We start from the raw sequence: 19,731 nt of genomic DNA on the forward strand, positions 1-19,731 counted from the left end.
CGAAAACAAGCTTAAGATGGCTCTGATCTCAAGTCCTGGGGCATAGAATTCTAAAGTTTAGCTGCTAGGAGTCTTAATCGGCTACCTCCCAGGTGCATTCTATTCACTCTAGGAACCACCACCAGCGCTGCCCCGGAAGACCTAATGTGCCTGGTGGTAGTGTAAGCTTGACTCAGAGGCTACAGATATCCTGGGCCCTCCTGATTGGGTATCCGGTGCACATAGCAGAGTGCTTTGAAGGAAACTCTATGCCTTACAGGGAGCCAATGAAGTTCAGCAAATCCTGACGATCGTTTTGAGATATTCAGGAGTAACCGAGCTGCAGCATTCTGCACCTTTTGAAGCTAGAGTACCTTACAGTAGTCCAGCAAAGAATGGATAGCCGCTTTCTTAGCAGAATCCGGTAATAATCCCAGAATTTTTTGTACCATTTTTAGCACGCCAAAGCAGGTATTGACCAAAGCTGCGATCTGCTTTTCGAAAGATGTTGTTGTGTCAAAAGTGACACCCAAGTTCTTCACTTTGAGTTTAGGGACCAGAATGGGGCCCAATCCACAGAGTCACCAGGCAGAAGAACAGATGGAGTGCTGCCTCTAGATCACCAGAACCTCTGTCTTATATGCATTAAGTCTAAGAGAGCTGGCATCCATCTATGCCGTCAGGTCCACCAGACAGGACTTGAAGTTATATGTGGCCCTCCCATCATCTTGCGCCAGTGTGATGATCAACTGAGTGTCGTCAGCATAGGACATAATCCTCACCCCGTGGCATTTGCCCACATCGGCCAGGGGACGAAGATAGAGGTTGAACAGGGTCTGACTTAAAGCTGATCCTTGCAGCACACCATGTTGTAGAGGGATAAAATCCGAGGTGTAAGGTTTCTGAAACACCTGGAATGAGTGCTTGTCCGGAAGATTGGCAAGCCATTTGTAGGCATTTCCCCTAGTAGCCACATCTGTTCCAGGAGTAGACCGTGTGATACGGTATCAAAGTCTGCACTTAGGTCTAGCAAGACTATTGCAGCCATCTTCCCATTGTTAGCCAATGTACATAGGGGCAGATTTATGTTAACTGGCGCATCCCGAGGGATGCGCCAGTTAACATGCGCCACAGTGCGCCACAGCTACGCCACCATCATAAATGCGGCGCACCATGGGGCAAAAACGGCACAGATGCGTGACGCATCTGTGCCGGAAATGTGGCGCATTGCTAGAGTTGCGTCGCAAGCGCGCCGCAGCTCCAGCAATGCTCTGGGGGGGCCTATTCTTTCAATGCTGCCTCAAGCCTTACGCCTGCTTCAAGCAGGCGCAGGGTTTTGACGCAGCATTGCCCTGAAAGTGACTGAGTGAAATCTCATAGATTTCACTCAGCCACTTTCAGGAGGCGTTCCTGCGCAGGAACGCCCCCCCTGCGCAGGAACGCCTCCTCATGGCGCAGTGCTGTACAACGTGACGCATCTCCTAGATGTGTCGCGTTGTAAATAGGGAGCAGGGATGCGCCACGTTTCCGTGCCGTTGCGTCACGCAACGGTGGCGTAAACGTGGCGCAAGCCCTTCATAAATCTGCCCCATAGCGTTTTTGAGGCTAGTAATACAGCAGATTCCATGCTATACTACAGTCTGAAACCAGATTTTGTGATGTGAAGAAGGTAATTTTTATCAATGAACTTCATTAGTAGAGAGTTTACATGTTTTTCTGCAATTTTTGCAAAGTAAGCAAGTAAAGATCGAAACCTGCTGAAAATGTTCAGGCTTGGAAGGGTCCAAAGCGGGTTTCTTAAGGAGAGGACCCACCATAGAATTTTTCCACCCAGCTGGGAGTTGTCCAGCTTTGAAAGCTAGATTGAGAAATGCACATAGAGTTGGCGCAAGAGTGACGAGCCACCATTCCAAAATGGTCGTAGAGGCCATATCTTGCGGGGACCCGGACTTAACCTTTGCAGCAAGAGAGCAAATTTCTTCTACAGAGGCGTTTTTGATGCTAAGGGACTTTCTGGAAATGAGCCAGATAATGATACAGGGGGAGAGAAACTATAGTTGTTTGCTTTTTTCTGGGAAGGAGGCATACAAAGAAGAAATTGTATCTGAAAAAAAGTGAGCAATCTGATTACAGTTGTTGGAAGTAGGGGCCCTGATTACTACCACGGGATCTAGTGATGTGAGATTTAACTATTATGAAACTCTCAAAAGGGAAATTATTTGTTTTGTCTTTCCTTTGCGCAAAAATAGGGTCAGAGAGAGCCTGATCTGTCTGTGGTAATCCCTTAACGCCTGTGAATTTGTGGCTCTATCTGAGATATGGTAGCTCTCATGCCGTTCACGTATAAGGAACTTGCATGCCTTTTTTGTCTGAAAAAGGTCCTTCCTAACCATTCTGCAGTGGGTCTAGATCGAGTTATGTACAGTGTCTTCCAGGGGGCTTTGGTGTCAAGGGCCCCCTCAATCTATGCTTATACCTGTTGATTAGCAATCTGCTTGCAGGAGTCTAGGCATGGGGGCACACGATTCAAATTAGATGTAAGGGCAGGGTCACCAGCGGCCATTTGTGAACCTTATTTGGTTGAGCTGATGGTGGTCTGGTTAGGAGAACAGAACCAAGGCTCTGATAGGGAATGAGAAAGTGATCCGACCAGGCAATAGGATATGGGAGGCAACTGGCGCATCTTGCCTGTCCTAAGGCTATGTTTAAAGAATGGCTGCAGTTAGAGCAAGTCCCCGCATTCCAGGAGTGTAGTTCTACCACCGAGTACCGCAAGAATTCTTGATTAAAACTACCAGGGGGCCTGGCCCCCGGTGCCGTCCAGGCTGGGCGCAGATGTGCTTGCTTTTGGGCGTGCCAGTGGCGTGCCCACTGCGCAGACGGGCTTGCCTTTGGGTGTACCACTGGCAAACCAGCTGCTTGCGGTCATGTCAGCCTACTCCTTTTATATGCTAGTACGTCTGTAGCATCAAAGATGGTGGAACCGCTCTGCCTATGGGAACTGCAGAGGGTCAACGTTATGCTGCGTGGAGCAGGAATTGTGCCTGAAGGATGAGCCCCAACTAATTCCCCAAGCAAGAGTGCCAAGTTAAAACAAAACCAGATTCAAATTCAGTTCAATTTCAGTTCATGAAAACTAAAGACAACTGATAAAACCTTGTGAGAACTCCCAGGACAGCCTTATTCTAGAAGGTTAGTGCTGCGCGGTTGCGCCAGCAATCTCCTTTTATGGGCTAGAATGTCCGTAGCCTCAAAGATGATGGACCCACTCTCGTCATGTGAACCGCCAAGGGTCAAAGTTCTGAGCGGAGCAATAATTCTGCCTGAAGGCCGAGCACCAACTAATTACTCCAATCAAGAGTGTCAAGTTAAAACAAAGTCAGTTCAATTTCAGTTCATGAAAATTAAAAACAATTGATAAAACCTTGTGAGAACTCCTGGAACAGCCTTACCCTAGAAGGTTAGCACGCCTAATCATGAGTTTATTTTACTAAAGAAGAAATGCTAACTTTAAATGCATTGAATTGCCTTTTTTCCCTTCGACTGCATTATTTCATAGCCTAGTGTAATGGACATTTGTTATGTTTCTCAAATGTTGCTTTATCTGTTCTGTTTATGCAACATGCTTTAATCAATAAGACACTTTTCCAATATTTCATTGCAAGGAAACTGGTAGGAACTTGACCTTTTGAATTAATCCACAAAGAGCAACAAAGCACATAGACTCTTTTCAACTAACCTGTGAGGACGTAATGGACAATCATTTCCCATGAGCAACATGGGAAAATATGTTGGAATATCCATTTTGTATATCTGGTGAATGAAAGAATGGTCATGTGATGGTCAGACCATTGTGAGGTGGCAACTGATGTCACAAATGAACTATTTGTAGTATAACAAGTGACTTTCCAAAAGAGGATGGAGTTGTCCCTTTATTCTCTTCTCTTTTTTGGGACTTCTACTGCTGCTGCTGCTCTTAGCCTTTTGATTGGAATCCTTCTTTGCTGACAGCCTTATGATCACCTTTCCATAACCCATGCCTTTTTTCTTTGCTAATGAACTTGCCTGCCGGACTACTTGGAATCATCTGGTGAGAAACAAGATCTGAACTTTCCTGATTTTGCTCCATTCCCTTTTGACCATGTCCATGGACTCTCCCTTAGTGGACTTTAACTTGATCCCTTTAACCCTTCTAAGAGAACTCTTTTTAACCATCCACCTGCTTTTGTTGGTGGTAGGAATCTGTAACCTTAACCATCCTCTGTATGGATTCTCTATTTAGCAATAGAATGTTTGAACAAATGTTTAGTTGTATACAATATGCTGTAGACTCATGACCAATCTACTTAAATTGTTACTTATATGCATTGATTTTGGATCTTTGATACAATAACCAAATTATCTAAATTTGTCTGGGTCTGGTATTGGGTCTTAATGTTTAATTCCATAGAAAATGTACTAATGAGATATTGATTTCTAAATGTGTGATAAAGGAAAGTAGTGTACATGAACCTTATTTTCAACAGTTGGACATTCTGATTTCTCAATCCTCACTACGACCAAGAAAAGTCCATCTGAGGACCAATGCTTCTGTGTTGAAGTACAGAACCTGAGTTAGGTGACTAAATTCGCAAAATCATTTTCATGGGCCCGGAACAGTGATACAACAGTTAAAAAAAGAAAAAAGCTTCTGCTGCAACACTGTGTCTGTGCAGTAGGTTTTTACCATGAATGGAATATTTGCTGTAAATTGTTACCACAAAAATGAGCGTAACTACCTAAAGTGGCATTATGGTATAATTTATCGAACAAGCGTAACACGAAATTCCAAATATTATGCCAATTATGCTATTATAATGTGTATTTCTCGCAAGGCTACATGTGTACCCTGTCAGTGCTTGGTGCCTACTTCATGGCTCAGATAGCTTCTCTCATTACCTTTACTAAAATGTATGTGCCTCCTACCTTCCCTCCTCAAAGCCACCTCTATCCCTTCACCTCTATCCGCCATAACCTAGTGATACGTAATGCAATTTACCTTCCTTCCATATACTGAGTGTACAATTAATGTGAAGTACATCTTACAATGTGCAACTAATATTGCAAGCAATGGCCATGTTTACTTTACAATGTGAAACATTTTAACCAGACGATCTGTCTCACGGCCAAGGAGTTGGCCGTCTTTGTCACTGGAGACATGATTGTCGATACCTTGCTTGTAAGATGATACTTTCCAAAGTTAACTGGTCTTGTTCTCATGAAATCACTATGCATTTTCTTTTAAAAATATCAAAAGATTTAGGGCCTGATTACAGTTTGGTGGTAAGTGAACCGCCTACAAAATTGTGTCGAAACCCCCCAGCACAGTTGGTGGTTCGCCCGTCGTATTATGATGTTGGCGGTTTGCTGAATGAAAGATTGCCGGAGTGCCACCGCCAGCTATTCAGTGACCGCCTCAACAGAAATAGGGGAAAAGCAGCTGTCAGAGGGCGGTACAGATAAGTTCACCACTATCTGATTTATGAGTTGCTTTCCAAGGAGCTGACCATGGCGGGAGGACTGTCTCCTTCAAGTCGTCAGTATCGAAAAAAAAGGTGTGCATACTCACCCATTTCCTTTTCTTCCCTCCAGTCTCCCACGTGGATCCCTTCTCCAAATTCCCCCTTCACAGCAGTATCTTGACCCCAAAGAAAACTACCTTGTTGGCTCAAAAATCTGTTTTGTACTGCCCATTGACTGGACTGGGCACATATGGTCCAGACTCCAGCAAAGGGAAAATACTGGTAGTAGGTATTTTTTCACATGTCATGCATATGTGTACATTCAGCACTTCAGCAGTGAAAATATTTACACCTACATCAACACATATGAAAACATAATGCTAGCCATAAGAAACACAGCCGCTGGGCCAGCGGTGGCATTGGAATATGGTGGGCAAGAGACCACTGCAGTGGTGGTATTCTTGGGACCGCTACCATGGCGGTATGGCGATAAGACCTCTGAATTCGCAATTTGGCCCTTTGACATGTGACCAATTCTATGAGCATCTTTGATAGGGAATAAATGTGTCAATCGCTTTGTTTCAGGAATTTGAAAACCTTAGCTTAGCTGCTGGGAGAATCCAATTCGCAATTTTTCTGTTGTTCACAGATTTCATGATGCATGATGCTGTCTTTGTCTTAGATTGTGCAGTTGCACTCACATAGATAGGATATGTCCCTGTCTTGGACCTACTTTGACTCTATTTTTTGTCATCTTAAATTAACAGTAGGAGAATTTTTCAGCAGCCTTGCGATTTGCTTAATTTAAGCCTACACACTAAAACTTTTGATAGAAAACAAAAAATGCTTATTTAAAAAAAATACAAATTGCTTTTCTGATAAATTATGTATTTTTTTTTTTTTTTTTTTAAGATTGGGTTTTATTGGATAAGACGACATTTCCAAGGAGCCAACGTGGTTGGTGGGTTAGATTTCACTTCTTGTCTTATTAGGGTGTTTGACCTTGTAGTTTCTCATTTGTGTCTGTGCCACAGTTTTCATTCACTGTCCATCCATCTGTAGAGAATGAGCATTGTCCTGCTATATGTGACTTGTGGCAGCCCTGATGGAGCCACAAGCAAATAAATCGTCAGTATCCATAGTCTGAGGGACGATATTGAAGTGGATCATGGCACTGGCTAGAAGATGCACCTAGCTCATTCACTTCTGCTGCCCTCTGACAGCTTTAAACAACTAGGCAAACACTGACTTATTAAACGAGGGCATGTATCTGCTGTCATGACCATAGCATGGTCATGACCCAGTGCCTTCTGGGCATAACTGTGACTGTGTGTTTAAAGTTACTCCAAGGTAAAATTTAAATTGTGCTAATTTGAGTAATTTGGAGAATTTTGCATTACTCTTTTTACGTGAAAATCCAGAAAGTATCCCATTATGTCATGTAATTGTACCGCCATTTGTGATGAAATTGCAGTGCAGGAAACGTGAATAAATAACAAAAACACGAATGGCTGTTGTCCCAGGGAAATGTGTTTTTCGTGCTATTTATTTGCAGGAAATGCACCCTCGCTTCAAATACTGATTGGAGGACGCACTTTCCATGTTCAAATATAATGTTGAATGACAGAATCACATTTTGCATAATTTCATGTACCTTCACCAAATTGTACTTGATTACATAAACTTATTTATGATATCAGGCAACTCACACAGAGCTAGTCTCAAGGTATCTGGGTCCAAATTTACAAGCACTTTGCTTCGTTTTGTCTTACTTTTCGAATGCAAACCTAATACAAAATGTTCAGGGAGAAGCTGCAATCCAATGCAAGTCACCTGCATTGCTTTGAGTTAAAGGGACATACAATCATGAGTGGACAGGGATTAGTACCAAAAATCTGTGCCTCATGGAGACAGACATAACAAGGAGAAATTGTTTCATTTCTCCTCGTTTTTCCCACTTTGCATATGTGCTGAATTGTTCAATATTTTCTGGAGGAGTTGTTATTCCTGCGGCGTAAGGTTAAGCAAGCCTTAGAAAAGTCAATAGGTGTGGCTTTGTTTTTAATAAAAGTATTTTTTTCCTTGATTTGCAGTTTTGTGTTTATGGTTACGGGCATTTTTGAGAAATTGAATGTGAAATAATTTAAAGGGTAGAGAGTGTAATGTCGCAATATGTGATGGCGTCACTACGTTGTGACGTATGCGACACGTAATGGCCAGTTGATAAAAGGGCAGGAGCACGTCCACGTCGGCCAGTTGGCGACGGAGACAGCGACCTGTAGTTACACCTCAGATAAGGCTCCTGTCGTTATTCATGTGCTAGGCCCCCAGCCCCTGCCCGTCACGTCCATTCCTTTGGTGTCGGCACTGCCCAAGTGTGCGAAACAACACTGGCGACGAGGGTGGGCGTACTTTCGTGTGGTGGCGGCCGCGAGCGTGTTGTGTGGCTTGCGGTGCTTGTGCCCTTCAGCTGGTGCTGGTGCGGCCCTGGCGTGTTGCCTCCGGCTCCTGCTGCTCGTGGAGCATGGTACCCCTGTGCGACGGCCCGGCATGGCCCCGAGGTGAGGCTGCTGCGAGTGGGAGCCGCTGGTCGCAAGCCCGATTCCCGGGCCTGCCCCTGACATGCTCCTCTGCCCCGAGTGGTGCTCTGCCGGTCCGCGCTTCCCCGCCTCTCCTCACCCGGCCGAGTGTCGGCCCAGTGCGGGTAGGACAGCGCACGTGAAGGCAGCGTGACAGCGCACACGGAGGCAGTATTCAGCGTTGCACTCCCGGTGGCAGTGAAGTGAAGTCCTGGATCAGGCCACGAATCAGCCCTGCCCATTTCTGGCCAGTGCTTCCTCACGCATTTGGAGGAAAGCCCGGGAGACACGTGGGAGAGGAATTGAGAGCACTGTGCCCTGCCGGGGAGGGATTGACACTAGCCAGACCCCGCAGAAGTACCAGGGGAAGGTGAAACTGAGGGGACACACCCCAACACCAGAATATAGTGCCACAGAGACAGTGAGTTGCAGCGCTCGTCCAGGGTGTCATCCGCCCCAGCGCAGCGTGCACGTCATCCATCCCAATACAGGAAGGCAGCTCCTTTGGCAACACGCCGGAAAGACGGAGTAGCGTGCGTGGGCAGAAGTCATGTCGCAAATTCCCCCCATTGAGCCCTTCATAGTTGAAGGCTCCCCGTCATCCCTAGGGCCCAAATGGAAGGATTGGGTCGACCACCTAAAGAGCTTCTTTGAAGCTACCAAAGTGCACAAAGAACAGAAAAGAGAAATGCTGCTCCACTTAGGAGGGAAAGACATTCACAATATTGCCAAAACGATTGTGGAAGCGACGCCAAAAATTCACCACACTTTAATAAATGCCCTAAATGCTCACTTTGAGCCCATGGCTAATCAGGACTACGAGAAATTCATTTTTCGCCAGGCCCGGCACCTTCCGGACGAGTCCCTGGACACCTACCGTGCGCGGCTAAAAAATCTTGCCTCATCGTGTGGGTTCCAGGACGAAACGAAGGAGATAAGAGGGCAGATCATTCAAGGCTGCACTTCGGCCAAGCTTAGGGAATGAATCCTTGAGGAATCTGGCAAACCTTTGTCTGAGATTTTTACTCTTGGACGCACCAAAGAGCTATCTAAGGCCCGTGTGGCCCACATGGAGGGAGCCCTCCAAGTACCGGTAAAGACCGAACCAGTTAACGCAGTCACCACCAAACCAATGTTGAGGGGGAACAGGAGAGGCCCACGTGGTGCTGTGGCGGCGCCTGCCACTACCACTATATACTGTGGGGGAACACCCCATCCATCTGCCGACTGTCCAGCGAAAGGAAAGAGATGCTCAGGTTGTGGGCGATTCAACCACTTCAAAAAAGTGTATAGAGCCAAGAAATTTCGCAAACCGCGACCAAGGGTCAACGCGGTGATAGAGGATGACAAATCGCCAAGTGACATGGACGATGATGAAGAGGAAGAGAGGGTAGTGCACAAGGTGCACATGATCAGGACCACGACCCGCAAAGCACGGCGTCTGCCCCAATGCCATCTTCAGGTGGGGGACCAAGAGATCAACGCGGTGGTTGTCACTGGGGCCATTATTAACATCGTGGCAGCTGCCCTTCACCTTTCCTTGCGACCCACACCTCTGCTTCAGCCCTCCGCAATAGTGGTGTTCGCACATGGACAGTACACTCCGTTGAAGATCCTGGGGCGGTTTAAAACGGCAGTGACGCATCGAAACCAGAACATCCACACCAACATCTACGTTACGGAGGATGGTCAAGGCATGCTCCAAGGATGCCGTGCTGCCAAGGATCTGTGGATTGTATCTTTCTCTTTCAGCGTACATCAAGAATCCATACAACATCTCCTGGAGGAGTTCGCAGAGGTATTTGAAGGGATTGGCAGATTCAAAGGGAAAGAAATACACCTGCATGTGGACCCCACCATCCAACCGGTGGCCTTACGGCATCGGAGGATTGCCTTTCATCTGAGACCCCAAGAGGAACAAGAACTGAAGAAACTTGAGGCTGCCGGTATGATTGAAAAGGTGACAGGACCCACTCCATGGGTCTCACCCATTGTGGTCACTCGGAAGCCCAAGCAGCCAGGGGCGGTGCGCATCTGTGTCGACATGCGCCTACCGAATGCCGCCATAAAGCGCGAGCGGCACATCACCCCTACCATTGACGACCTCATTGGGGAAATGGCGGGAGCCTGCCGGTTCTCCAAGCTCGATTTACGATCCGGATACTATCAACTGGTTCTCGATGAGGCGTCACGCAACATAACCAAATTCTCTACCCATGTGGGACTGAGACGCTACATCCGGCTCAGTTTCGGAGTATCCAGCGCTGCCGAGGTGTTTCAACAAGTCATACAAGAGTTGATTGCTGACATTCCAGGAGTCATCAACGTCAGTGATGGCATAATGGTTCATGCCAAGTCTCTACCCCAACACAATGCCCGTCTCACCCAAGTGCTCCGAAGGCTGCGCGAAGCTGGTCTAACACTTCATCGTGAGAAATGTGAATTTTTGAGAATTAAGCTGCAATTCTTTGGATATACTTTTTCCATGGAAGGTGTTAACCCAGATCCAGAGAAAGTGCGTGACATCAAGAGCGCCGTTGCCCCAGCCAGTGTGACCGAGGTCCGAAGCTTTCTGGGGATGGTCAACTACTGCGGTAGATTAATTAAGGACTTGACATCGCTCACGGCGCCGCTCCGAGAACTGACTAAGGAGTCTGTCCCCTGGTAATGGGGCACCCTTCAGGAAAAAGCCTTCAAAAATATTAAAAATGCCCTTTCGGAAGCGACTACACTAGCCTTCTTTGATCCGGAGAAGATGACCCAAATTGCGGTGGATGCTGGGCGGTGGGCCTGGGTGCTGTCCTGTTACAGAAACGACGACTGGAGGAAGACTGGGCACCAGTGGCGTTCGCAAGCGGTCTCTAACGGTGACAGAGCAAAGATATTCTCAAATAGAGAAAGAGGCTATCGCCATTCACTGGTGGTGTCGCCACTTTCACCTCTATGTCTATGGCAAACCGTTCACCGTCACGACAGATCACAAGCCATTGGCGGCCCTCTTTGCTGGGACATCTACCCAACCTCCACCGAGGATCGAAAAATGGATGCTCCAACTGCAGGACAACTGCCGTGTGGAGTATCAGCGGGGGTCCCGCAACCCGGCGGACTACCTATCCAGACACCCCCGAAAAGCCACTGACAGAGAAAAGATGGATGCAGCGGACACGGAGGAGTATGTTCGATATATCACTGCCAGATCCTGTCCCCTCCCCCTGTCGATGCAGAGCCTTGCGGAAGCCACGGCACAGGATGAGTGTCTTCAACGGGCTAAAAGAATTCTACAGCATGGGAATTGGCACAAGGCCAAGGAAGAGTGGAAAGTCTTGACTATTCCTGCCCAAAGGATAATGGAAAGCTTGCATCATTTGAAGGACTAACTCACTGAAGACCCCACTGGCTGTTTGCTGCGAGGGCACCGTCCGGTCATACCCACTGCGCTCACTACCAGGCGTGTAAAACTTGCACATGTCAGCCATCAGGGCATGGTCAAGACTAAATCACGTCTTTGTTCTAAAGTCTGGTTTCCACTCATGGATGAGCTGGTAGAAGGCATGGTCCGGTCCTGTCCAGCCTGTCAAGTCACTGGAGACTTACCTCACCCTGCCCCGATCATAACTGAACCTCGCCCGCAGTCTCCCTGGTCCTGTGTGAGCATGGATTTTGGCAGTCTTCCAGATGGCCGGCACACCTTAGTGGCCATCGATGACTATTCAAAATATCCGGAAGTGGAGATTGTTGGGACTCTCAGCGCAGGTGAGGTGATACCCAAGATCGAGAAGATAATGGCCACCCATGGCTTGATGAAGGAACTACGGAACGATAATGGACCACCATTTCACGGACAAGAACTGTCTGAATACCTCACCAGTCTTGTAATACAGCACCGTCGAATCACGCCCCGTTGGCCTCAAGCCAACGGTGAGGCCGAACGGTTCATGAGGACCCTCAATGAAGTTATACGAATTGCCCATGACAAAAAACAATCTATTGAATTCGCCATTTTCACATAGCTATCAGCAGACCCCTCACACCACCACTGGGGTAGCCCCTGCTCACCTGCTGATGGGTCGGGCCGTCATGCACACCATACCTCATCATCCTCAGTGGCAACCAGAGAGCCCCGATGATTGCCGGATTGATACGCAACGGAAGAAGGTTCATGCTCAGGTGGGTCATCGCCGTAATGCTCAAGCCAGCCTGATCAAGGAAGATGACCTGGTCCTGTTGAGAAATAGATGTCAAGGGGGAAAGTTCCAACTCCCTTACGAAAGGTTGCCCTGGACTGTGGTGAGCGTCAAGGGAACCCGAGTTGGTTTGACTCGGGGACAAGAGGCTGTGACTCGCAACATTTCCCACTTCAAACAATTTCATGCCACGACAATGGACCCTGTCGCAACTTCCATTGCTCCCACCGTCCTGAGTGGCCCCGGTGAGGACCCTGACTTGAATGATGTTGGGCTGGCAAAACGGAGGCGGAGGTGAGCACTGATGCCCCCACCGTGTCTGACCCTCTACCATCTGAAGAGGCTCCAGAGGCGGCTGATCCAATGCTGCCTGGTCGAGGTCTGTCCCGATACAACCTGCGGAGAAACCCTGCACCCTCCTCATGACTGAGAGGCTACGTAATGTAAGACTGTTCCTTATTAATCATTCTGTTCATTGAGTGCCCCTGCTGCAGATTTGGGATAATTGTTTCCCGTGGGACCCTCAGAAGTTTGGTAACTGATACAGTAAATGCATAATTTTATGTTGTTTAAAAATCTTGTTGGGGAGGAATGTATTGTCACGATATGTGATGGCGTGACTACGTCGTGACGTATCCGACACGTAATGGCCAGTTAATAAAAGGGCAGGAGCACGTCCACGTCGGCCAGTTGGCGACGGAGACATCGACCTGTAGTTACACCTCACATAAGGCTCCTGTCGTTATTCATGTGCTAGGACCCCAGCCCTTGCCCGTCACGTCCATTCCTTTGGTGTCGGCACTGCCCAAGTGTGCGACACAACAGAGAGATGGAATAATGAGCACCCGGCTGAATGAACAAGATAATGAATAACCGGAGAGATGGCAGAATGAATACATTTGTATTTGTGTTTGGTATTTGTTAAGGGCGTATATCACCCATAGGTCTCATAGCGCTAGCTGATACTCAAAAAACCAGAAGGGATGGGGAGGCAGAGTTAAAAAAGCCAGGTTTTGAGGGCTTTGCAGAATTTCTTTTGATCGGTTTGCAGATGGAGATGTAGGGGCAGTGTGTTCCATGTTTCAGGAGCAATTCTGGAAAAGGATCTGCCACCGTTCCTTACTGTGCAGACCTTGGTTACAGTTAGGAAATGTTTACTGGTGGAGCGAAGGATTGTAACTGGTTGGTGTTTTATCAGTTTCTTTGCTAGATATTGTGGCCCCTTTACTGTTAAGTGTTTTGTGTACCAGACAGCAGAGTTTTAAGTTGATTCTCTTTCTGATGGGGAGTCAGTGGTGGGTCTTCAGAATGGGTGCAAATGGAGAGTAAAGGGGAGGCTTCGGACCAGCCTGGCCGCAGTATTCTGCAGGACCTGAAGCTTTCTCAAGTAGCGCATTTCCGTAGTCCATGCGGCTGACGATTAGGCCCTGTACGAGGGGCATGCGAGAGGAGAGGGAAATCCATTGGAAGATTTTTCTAAGATTGTGCATTAGACCGTAGCTGGTACGAACCACATAAATAATGTGATCCACCATTTAGAGTTTGTTGTTTATTATCACTCCAAGATTGCGGGCTGCTGTCTTGGGTGGGTGGCAGGGTCCCAGAGGAGGCAGCCACCAGTCATTTGTCCATAGTTTCAGTTAATCACCAAGGAGCATGACTTCTGTTTTACTAACGTTGAGAAAGAAGTGGTTATTTGTCATCCTGTCATTTATGGCCGTCATGCATAGTTTGAATCTGTGTTTAGTGCCGGTGTGATCAGGTCCAAGGTTGATCAGTAATTGCGTGTCATCAGCGTATGACTGTTTCAAAACCATAGGCTCTGATTATCTTAGCCATGATTTTAAGGATTATAGAGTTAGTAATTGCATAGCAGGATGAATAAAATAGACGACAAATCAGTGCATACATAGTTAGAGTCATATTGGAGGCAAGAGGTAATTCTGTACACCTGCTGCTCACTCGAGCACGTGGTAACTCATTCATCCTTTTATCTACCTTTCATCCGCTCACAGTTTCCCACATTCACCCACACACCTATCCCAGACCAGACAGCTACTAGCGTACATTCATACAATCCCAAAACAGACACAACTGCTCGCCCACCAATTGACAAGCTCTTTCAATAATAAATTTTAAAAAAAGGTCAGGCCTATTGACTTTGCTCATGTCTGTTTAGAATTTTGTACGCCTTTGCAATGCACGCCATGGTCGTTGTCTGTTTAGGTTTGTGCTATATTAAGCTTTTATAATACACCGTACGGTTTGGAAAGCACAAGGAGTGGTGTAAAGGAACTGGATATTTTTCTTTATTTCAATAACTAGCTTACCCGTCGCGCGTTGCTGCGATCTCCGAAGTAAGGAGATTCAAGGAAACTCGTTATGATAACATTCAATTTACATTGTGTCATTTTTATTGAAACTTATTCATTTTAATATGGAAACCATCTCAAAGTGTCGTTTTAGTTCTATTTATTTATTTGCGTGCTTGTGGATGCACGATTTTTTGTTTTTCCATTTGGTGCGTACATCAGTATTCAAAAGATTATGAGGGCCCCGGGGGGCCGATATTTAAAAAAATGTTATGCCAGGAACCTTTGCGGGAGTGTACTCAACAACTTCCCAAAGTTTCAAGGTGATCGGATGAATGGTGTTTTAATTCTATTTATTTATTCGAGTGCTTGTGGATACACGATTTGTTGTTTTTCCGTCCGGTGCGTACATCAGTATTTGAAAGATTATGAGGGCCCTGGGGGCCGATATTTTAAAAAAATGTATACCAGAAACCTTTGCGAGAATGTACTCAACAACTTCCCAATGTTTCTTGGTGATTCAATGAATGGTGTAGTAATGCATAAAGGACAAACAGACAGACAGACAGACAGACATACATTCGTTTTCTCATATATATATATATATATATATGTTTCCAAAGGACCGCTTAATTCATAAGAGATCAGAGGCCACTGCGGGGAACTGTTGGAGGAACCTTTATTAACAGGATGCAGAGCGTAATGCATTTCGGCATATCAAGCCTTCTTCGGACGCTGTGGCAAGCAGGAAACGCTGACCAACTCCTCCTTTTGTTCTCCTTTGGTCCTCCCCCTATCCAGGGAAAGTCAGCTGACCACGCCGATTCATTGGCAGCTGCAGTCCGGTGTCTGTGGACCACAGATCCCATCATGCACCTGGGTGGTAAGTGCATTGGCGAGGTTGTTGCTTGGTGCATGCTGTAATACCTGGCAAAAGCGAAGCGATAATGTGACTGTTGGTTGCGCTGTGTTCAATGTCCAGTACCTCCTCAGGTCCCCAACACTCTGCCTGAGTACATCGATGTCGGGTAGGGCTGAAGGCGGCAATTTTAGTGATCCCACCTTCTCCCAATAGTGAGCTGCTCCTGGCAGTCGCCTCTTGCCCACGCTGATGCAAACGGCTGTCCTGCGGTAATCCGATACCTCGGAAGTTATTGTCCAGAGCGTTGCCACTTGTGTCAGCAAATACCGCAGCACACTTAGAGAGTGGGGCCCCTTTGCGCTGCCGACAAGCGCAAATATTTGTTTCCAAAGGACCGCTTAATTCATAAGAGATCAGAGGCCACTGCGGGGAACTGTTGGAGGAACCTTTATTAACAGGATGCAGAGCGTAATGCATTTCGGCATATCAAGCCTTCTTCGGACGCTGTGGCAAGCAGGAAACGCTGACCAACTCCTCCTTTTGTTCTCCTTTGGTCCTCCCCCTATCCAGGGAAAGTCAGCTGACCACGCCGATTCATTGGCAGCTGCAGTCCGGTGTCTGTGGACCACAGATCCCATCATGCACCTGGGTGGTAAGTGCATTGGCGAGGTTGTTGCTTGGTGCATGCTGTAATACCTGGCAAAAGCGAAGCGATAATGTGACTGTTGGTTGCGCTGTGTTCAATGTCCAGTACCTCCTCAGGTCCCCAACACTCTGCCTGAGTACATCGATGTCGGGTAGGGCTGAAGGCGGCAATTTTAGTGATCCCACCTTCTCCCAATAGTGAGCTGCTCCTGGCAGTCGCCTCTTGCCCACGCTGATGCAAACGGCTGTCCTGCGGTAATCCGATACCTCGGAAGTTATTGTCCAGAGCGTTGCCACTTGTGTCAGCAAATACCGCAGCACACTTAGAGAGTGGGGCCCCTTTGCGCTGCCGACAAGCGCAAATATTTGTTTCCAAAGGACCGCTTAATTCATAAGAGATCAGAGGCCACTGCGGGGAACTGTTGGAGGAACCTTTATTAACAGGATGCAGAGCGTAATGCATTTCGGCATATCAAGCCTTCTTCGGACGCTGTGGCAAGCAGGAAACGCTGACCAACTCCTCCTTTTGTTCTCCTTTGGTCCTCCCAAAACGAGTTTTCTGGAAGGGATTTTGCTTCTACTACTGGCCGTTTTCAGGTGCTTAAGAACCCAGACTATTCTATAAAGGAAGGAAAAAGGTAATCCCTCAGAAACACTAGCTGGGGGTTCAAAAGTGCCAATATCCAGTCCCATGTTTCTTTTGTGATTGGATGTGTTGATTGGTGAAAATCCTTACTCTAGTGGAAACGTTGAGGTTGTTTGCTATTGGCCACCAACCCTGCCAGGGTAAAGTCATTCTTTGCTTTCCACACCTGCTGGCCTAGGCCCTTCCGACCTTCACACACACCAAGCACCTGCCCTTGTGTATCTCTTTACAATTCTCGATTTAGTCTCAGACCCCTTCAAGAATAGGAACACTGAATCTTCTCCAGTCATGTCTACTGCCAACTTCATTGTACAATGTTTTTTTCTAGTACAACGGATTCTTGAGGTGGCCATTATGAAAAATCCAGTTGGACTATAACAAATGGTTTCAACTTCAGCCATTTGCAAAACTTCAGTGTTGCTCTTCTGATGTATATGCTGATAGTAAAAATATAGGATATTCTATTTTTTAAATATAAATTATTTTGAGATCTCATCTCATCGTTAACAGGGACCAATAGACACCATCAAAGGCCAAATCTAAGATGTAACAGGAATCTACAGCTCAGTTTAACTGAATAGCAGTTTAAGATTTGTCCAAAAAACATTTGTAAGCAACTGCATCCAGTAGAAACGACTTGTTGTAACTTGCCAAATGGAATTCCACCAAAGGTATTTTGTATGTTTTCTTTTCAGCATTAAACTACCAGTCTGCACAAATCACACATTATTTGCAGAATATAAACAGAACGTTAGATACACTTGGACAATATGTTAGATTTTAGGTCAGAAGAGTTCCAGATTTCAAATCATGGTTACCATTCTAATGGACTGTGTGTGCTTGTGGTATTTTAGTATCACTCTACTTTCGTTACTCAGCTTTGACATTGTCAGTGCAAGATCTAGTTTCTGAAGCACCACTCTGGAAAATAACTCAATATATCGCAAAAACATTCTCTTACAGTCCTACTTTAGCAGAATACATTTATTAAAGGAAGGGAGGATATGACGGTGCGGTCACAAACATTTCATTGTTACAAAGTGCTGTCCAGTAGAGTACTGGTTCTCCAGAGTAAATAAATAGGCTATCAATTGAATCCTTGTGGAGCACAAGAGGAAAAGGCCTTCTCAGAAGCAAAGCATTTATTTAAAGTGTTCGTAGTTTGAAAATGTTCAAGAGGAATTCCGTCGTTTCTCAAGCCAGAGTCCTATCACTTCTCAAGGTAAGCTATAGTTTGGCTTCGACCTCCGGAGTCGGTGGGTGTCTCTTCGGGCTCGCTTGTCAGAGATCGGGCCACAGTTAGTGCTGATGCAGCCGCACTTCTCCACAAACAGGTACTGGTGGTTGACCTGCGTCCCGTCACTGCAGTGCAGAACCACAGGCCTCTCGCTGGTCTCCAGCTCCTGGCAGCAAGTACACTTGTGGGACATTGAATTCGCCCGAGCGGAGTACCTACAAAATAGAAGGGAGACATTCAATTCACACAAAATGTCTCTTTGTGCACCCTGCTTTAAGCTGCATATCACCCTGACCCGACCAGTCAATGGATGAGCACAAAACATTTCACTCAAAACATAGCAGACACCAACTCAGGACTCGGCAGACCCCCTTCCGTTTTGGTGGTGCCCTCCTCTCAACTGCAGCCCCTGGTAACGAATTATTATCTGTCATCAGCTGATAAAAGAAATTGCCTTGTCTTGTGTAGTTAAACATTATAAGTGGTGCATCATTCACACATCCCAAATAATCTTTCACTTTACTTAAGTCATTCATAGGTCTGAAATCAGGATTCACACATCCCAAATAATATTTCACTGTACTTAAGTCATTCACAGGTCTGAAATCATCATTCATACACACCAAATAATCATCCATACAATTCAAATATGCATACACGAGCCAGGAACCATCAATGACACATCTCAATCACCTGCCACAAAGAATCCGTCAGACAACTCAAGTCTTGATGCACAAATGAGGAATCATCAAATAAACACCTTAAATCATCAATTAAACATTACAAATCACTACATCACACCTCAAAGGGTGTTTAATAATCCCATAATCTGGAAAGCGCCCGCAAACACATTACCTCTACGGTGGGAAGGGTACGGCAAAATGTTTAATGGACACACGAGTGGTGATCACAGCGTGGAAGAAAGCGGAAAGGCAAATGAAGTGGGACAACCGTGTGACAAGGGAAACCCCTCTCTGGGTGGGGGGACGACTTAAAGAATTCACATAGCTGACTGGACTTGGGAAATGGGACTTGCTGGGGATCTCGCAAATTATAGACATAATGGACCATACTGAGCGGGCAGCATTTACCTTTCTCCAGAAAGAGCACAATATGCACCAGACACAATACTATAAATACTTGCAGCTAGCACACTCTTGGAGGGCATAGTGCATAGGCATAGACAAACTTCCCGAATACGCCCCATTAGAGAGACGACTCTTAAAGGGTAAAATCAAGGAAAAGGCAGTCTTCTGGACGTATTGAGCCATAATAAACAACAAACCGGACTCTCTTTTGAAATTGAGAGCGAAATGGGGGGTAGACCTAGGTGAGATTGACAACCCGGATTGGGAAATTGTGCTTCTGCACCCCAGGGAGGTGGCTAACAAGACCCACCTTAGATTGATTCAATTTAAATATCTGCATAGGATATACTGTGATAGAACTCAACTGCGCCTCATAGGGAGGGCTAACACACCCAATTGCCTAAATGCAACATGACCCACGGTAATTATTTCTACACGATATGGGAATGCCAACACATCCAGAAACACTGGGTAACCCTACTGAAGGAGTTAGAAGACATCCTAGAGGATAAGATACCCCTGAACCCCATTTTTGTTTTGCAGGGTATACATACGGAAGTTGATCTCCCCAAAAAAAGTTAACACTGCTTAATTTAGGACTAGTGGTGGGCAAACGAGACTTGGCACACAAATGGGTAACTACACTAAGCCCTCAATAGATGAGTGGAGGAAGGCAATGGAGTTGTATATATCAGGAC

At 46.4% G+C, this 19,731-nt stretch overlaps 1 protein-coding gene across 1 annotated transcript in view; it reads right to left on the bottom strand.

Annotated features, from left to right (window-relative positions):
* Nucleotides 1-17,677: 17,677 nt before the first annotated feature.
* Nucleotides 17,678-19,731, bottom strand: part of LOC147663471 (mucin-2-like) — a 175,798-nt gene continuing 173,744 nt past the window's right edge. The window contains 1 exon segment of the mRNA XM_086950423.1: nt 17,678-18,160. Coding sequence (XP_086806549.1) covers nt 17,926-18,160 — 235 coding nt within the window. The 3' untranslated portion in view covers nt 17,678-17,925.

This window comes from Lissotriton vulgaris, unplaced genomic scaffold, assembly GCF_964263255.1.
Source record: "Lissotriton vulgaris unplaced genomic scaffold, aLisVul1.2 SCAFFOLD_516, whole genome shotgun sequence".
NCBI classification, from domain to species: Eukaryota; Metazoa; Chordata; class Amphibia; order Caudata; family Salamandridae; genus Lissotriton; species Lissotriton vulgaris.